Source organism: Syzygium oleosum, unplaced genomic scaffold (assembly GCF_021117445.2).
Source record: "Syzygium oleosum isolate NSW1041296 unplaced genomic scaffold, Sole_v2.1 Sole_v2.11, whole genome shotgun sequence".
NCBI lineage: Eukaryota > Viridiplantae > Streptophyta > Magnoliopsida > Myrtales > Myrtaceae > Syzygium > Syzygium oleosum.
Window position 1 is genome coordinate 9,529,096 of NW_026607495.1, and position 5,112 is coordinate 9,534,207.

At 43.7% G+C, this 5,112-nt stretch overlaps 2 protein-coding genes across 2 annotated transcripts; both read right to left on the reverse strand.

The window, feature by feature from the left end:
* Window positions 1–3,434: 3,434 nt before the first annotated feature.
* On the reverse strand, window positions 3,435–4,022 carry LOC130139310 (cytosolic sulfotransferase 8-like). Its single transcript, XM_056316047.1, has one exon. The coding sequence runs from the start codon at window positions 4,020–4,022 to the stop codon at window positions 3,690–3,692; it is 333 nt and encodes a 110-aa protein (XP_056172022.1). The 3' UTR covers window positions 3,435–3,689.
* LOC115680492 (cytosolic sulfotransferase 12-like) lies at window positions 3,435–4,807 on the reverse strand. Its single transcript, XM_056316048.1, has one exon. The coding sequence runs from the start codon at window positions 4,692–4,694 to the stop codon at window positions 4,089–4,091; it is 606 nt and encodes a 201-aa protein (XP_056172023.1). The 5' UTR covers window positions 4,695–4,807; the 3' UTR covers window positions 3,435–4,088.
* Window positions 4,808–5,112: the final 305 nt, after the last annotated feature.

Consider the following 5,112-nt stretch of genomic DNA (forward strand, 5'->3'; position numbering starts at 1 on the left):
TATATTTAGGTGGATTAAAAGATGACGGATAGAAAATAATTTGAAGTGCCCACGTGTAACTCTTTTTCGTCCACCGTTCAAATATAACAGAGTAGAAGTTATGCCACTAGATTTTGTTAACTTGAATTAACGGAAGAACGATATTGAACATTTTTATATGGTCAAGGGATTAGATTAAACATAGATCAATAGTTTAAGGACTACATTGAACAAAGTAAAAGTCCGGGAACGACATTGTAAATTGAACCAAAGTTCAAGGGCGATTTGTATCATTTTTTTTTTAGTACAAAACTTGTCCAGTGGATGTAAGTATTGCACATAGATGGATATCTACTAGACTACACCAATCGCATTTTAAATATTTGTTCTACCCACCTTAAATCCCACTTAAAAATACAAAATTCCTTACAATATTTATATTTTAATTAATTTTGTCCACCACAACATAGGGAAAATTGTCCAAAAAGTTTCACATCTAATTATACGGCAGCAAATTCAATTTTAACTTTCCAATTTGGCTAATGTAGTCCTAAACCTTTTGATGATTTTTCTATGTAGTTCATTTGGCCAATTTAGATTGAAAATCGCTGATGTGGTCGTCCAATAAGTATCGACCATTCTACGTGGCATGGTCGGCGATTTGATATGTCCGACTTCACTCAAAACGTCGTTTTGAGATATAATTATTTCCTTTTCTGTCTTTCCTATTTCTCACTGTTCTTCTTCTTGGCAAGAGCTAACGAGGGTCGTCGAGACCTCAGCGATAACCGGCGACTCTCACTGTGGCCGACGAGGGCATTGCGACCCTCACTCTGGCCGAAGAAAACAAGTTTTGGTGGGAAGTTTCATGGGGCGATCTGTAAATCTGAGGTTGGGGGAGTTGAAGTAGAAGAAGATGAGCTTGGATTTGGTTCCTTTGAAATCACATGGCAATGTCGATGACCAGATTTCTCAGCTCGTGTAGGGTAAACCAATGTTTGAGCCACAGGTACTTATTTTTCTTTCGATCCCTCAAGCTTGTGCACCATTGATTGTTTGGCTAAACGAGACCCTTGCTGCCATGACGCCCTCGCCGACCAAAGGCGAGGGTCGCTGGTCATCACCAAGGCCCTGACGACCCTCGCTGGCTCTTTCTAGGAAGATGAACAGTGAGGACAATCTAGTGTTGTATCCTCAGTTGAAACATTTTGATATGAAATATTATTGGATCCGAGAGAAATTAGAAGAGAAACTCTTCATAATTGAGAAAGTTCCCACCGATGACAATGGTTTCGAAAAGCTTTGCTCATGGTGAAACTTGACTCTTATAGAAACAAAGCGGACGTATTGGAGCTTCCCATGTGAGATGAAAGGGGAGATTTGTTGGCCGGGTCCACCTCATTGTGGGACCCAACAAACATAATTAATTAAAAAAAAGAGTAAAAAATTCAAAAAGCAAAAAAAAAGAAAAGAAGGGGCTGTTCTTGGAGTGTACATGAGAGAGAGAGAGAGAAGTGAGAGCGTTTTCACAATTTGGAACGCATGCAGAGAAGAAAAAAAAAGGCAGCAACTTCCGACGAAGATTACGGCCATATGTTATCAAAATTGGCTCAAATTTCAATATGTTATTCGTGAAAATGAGACCTACAAGTTGATCAGTATTGTTCGTTGAAAACCTGCTCCATTTGTGTTAATTTACCTTCTTGGTGATGAAATACTGCTGGGGAAAAGTGTCAAAAAAGTCCTAAACCTTTTACATTGGTGCCAATTTAGTCCTAAACCTTTTAATATAGTGCCAATTCAGTCATTTTGGCTAATTTTGACCATATATTGGTGACGTGGATGTCGACCGGCTTACGTGGCACCGCCGGCGCTGACATAGATAATTTTTAATAATATTTTAATACTTTTTTGAGTTATTTATTTATTTATTTATTTTTTCCTATATTCTTCTTCTTCCTTTTCCGATGACCGGTTGGCGATGGCTAGCCACCGGCCATGGCCGTGTAGGATGGCCTCGCCTGAGCGAGGGTTGCCGTTGCTCGGCTAGGCGAGGGCGAGGCCTTGCCCGGCGAGGGCTCCCCTCGCCAGATCTGGCGAGGCTGACACTCGCCGGGCCTGTTTAGCCATGCCGCTCATCGCGCCACCTTCATCCGGTCCATGTTCACTAGTCTTCACGTTGCATAGCCAATCCAGTCTCCTGTTCGCTACTTGCTGCGTTATCGTCCCTCTCGCCCAACACCATTGCACAGCCAACCCAGTTGCCTTTGCCGTTGCTTGTCGCCCAAGCTAGATTTGGCGAGGCCGGCCCTCACCCAGGCCAAGGCGGCCTCGTCGGGCTTTTCCTTCGCCTGGGTGACGCCCGGCGAGGTTGCCTTGGCCTGGCGAGGCCCGGCCTCTCCAGATCTGGCAAGGGAAACCCTCATCGGGGTTGGCCCTCGCCTGAGCTGGCCAGACGACGGCGACCTCGCTCAGGCAAGGCCAACCCGCCTGGCCATGGCTGGTGGCCGGTCACCGGAAAAGGAAGAAGAAGAAGAAGAAGAAGAAGAAGAAAGGAAAAAAAGATAAAAAGATAAAAAGAAAAAAGAAAAAGAAAAAAGAAAAAAGAAATAAAAAATTCGAAAAATATTAAAATATTATTAAAAATTATCCACATTAGCGTCAGCGGTGCTGCATAATCCAGTCGGCTTCCACGTCAACAATATCACGCCAAAATTAGCCGGAAGGACTAAGTTGACGCTATATTAAAAGGTTTAGGACTGAATTGGCACAAAAAAAAGATTTAGGACTGAATTGGCACCCATGTAAAAGGTTTATGATTTTTTTAACACTTTTCCCAATACTGCTATATTATTGATATTGAGCATCTAGCGTGTGATTAGAGAAGAACTTTTGTGTATCCTACTATTCTTTGTGATTAGTGAAAGTTTTTGAGTGGTCAATGGTTTTTCCTGTGTTGGGTTTTCCCCATAAAAATCTTTATATTGTTGTTGCCTTGTGTCTTTAACAATTCTGAGGTTATATTGCTAGAATATACCACTTGTTGTTGTTGGGGTCAAGTCGATTTTGGTCGGTATAGTTTTTGGGGAAGAAATTGATTTTGAATTGGGTTAGTTCTTGGTGAATTGTTGCCCGATTCTCCCTAACACTGGTTTCAGAGCCTAGGTTACCAACAAGTCTGGACCTAACAGTCACATGGGAGGTATGAATTGTTACTGCTTTGACCTAGGGCCCGATGTGAGAGCGAGATTGTTGGGGTTATTTCACATCGGTTGTGAAAGGGCCTGATAGTCAATTTATTAGTACGAGGAAAATTTTCATCCTTTGAGCTAGCTTTTAGGGTTTGAGAGAGATCTAAGACCACCCAACAAATAAAAACTAGAATGCAACACATATAGAAGACCATATACCCCGAAGCTTCACTCAGCAAAAAGGAAAAAAGGAATTGTACAGAATAACAGAAGATAAAATCCATAAGCTCCCAGTGAGAAGGATGGCAGCTTTTTATTAGCCAACTACGTGTTGGCCAAATGACATCTGCAAGCGCCAATAGTACAACATAAATGAAGACTAGAATCACAACCTTGAAGCATCTCTCTTTGTAGACGAAGCCACGATTGACAATGCCACCGTAGCCCTTTCATCCTATAGCAGGAGAAATACAAAGCTTCATCAATGGCCTGCAGATACCTTTTCTATTTAACCGAACTTCAAAGCTTCAAACCAGAACCATGCAACTTCTCTTCCATGACACCGTCAATTCTCTCCCCCATCTCAGCACTCATGCAATTTACCCAATCTCCAACCTCACCTCTCCTGATGAACCACTCGTTCTCCATACCAGTCAACAACTTCCCGCACTTATTCACCTCCAATGCGCTCAAATTATCGAAGCTACACATCCTCAGTATCCCCTCCACTGTTCCGTCTCTCAGTTCTTCTTTGCTGAATGGACACCCCAAGAAATCAGCCAACCTCCTCACATGAACATGCGGGTCGACTTTCAGCTGTTCGTACATCACGAAGAACACCTTCACGGGCATCTCCAAGCTCACCTTGTGGTAACCCAGCACATGGTCCCAGTAAGGCCCATAAGGGCTCAGCCCTCGTCAGAACTTGTCGAGGCAGTCCTGGATTGGAATCTGGCCCTTCTCTTCCGGCCTCAGCTTGTTGGCATAGTGCCTCATTGAGACGAAGGTGTCCTTGGGGTTCCTGCACAGGTAAACCAGCTTGCAGTTTGAGTCCCTCACCGACTGTGGAAGTGAGGAATAAGGGACGTGGGTGGCGAAGAGCCTCGGGGACGCTAAAGCAGTGAGATCGGGATTTTCTTGCTCGAGATAGAGCCTGATCTCCAAGATGGGCACGAGGTCGTGAGGGTTTTGGGTTAGGAGAGGGTGGCTTCGTTGTGAGTCGGAGTTGGAGTACTTGGCACGGTTCAAAAGAGCGAAGAGGATGGCCTTTAGCCAAGTGGTGCCGGGTTTTGGGCTGGTGACGAGGAGGATGTCAGAGGGGTGAGCTTGGAAGTGGTTTTGGCAAGTGAGGACGCCATTCAAGAGCCAAGAGGGGAACCAGAAGCCCTGGTACAAGCGGAGAGAGGTGGTGACCCAGTCTTCTTCCGAAGGGAGGGAGGAGAGCAAGTCCTTGAATGCTAGCGGCATGTCGTCATCTCGCAAGTACCTCAAATGGGGTGGAGGAGGAGGTTGAGAGGCTCGCATGGTGGTGGTGGTGGTGGTGGAGAATTGGAGCGAAGAGTTAGTTGATTTAGTGGGACAATGACCTAGGCTTCTCGTATGAGAAAGATCGCTGGGGAGTTAAGGTCAGAAACTTGAAACTGTTTACACCAAAATTTGGCCAAGTTATCAACACGCATGACGGAGACATTAATTACACGTCGCAGATATCCATTTTAGTGCATGGTGATGGTTCAGTAATAATGACATAGAATCAAAGATGGTCGACAAGTGTTTGTACCAAAGATAGTTGTCAACATAAGGGACACATGACAAGTGTTGACACCTAAATTTTGGCGTATCATTTAGTGTAATTTGCATAGAAAATTAGGGATTAAATTTTTAACCCCTAAAAAAAAATATTTAAATTGCATAAACATATAGTTTAGGTTTATATAGATTA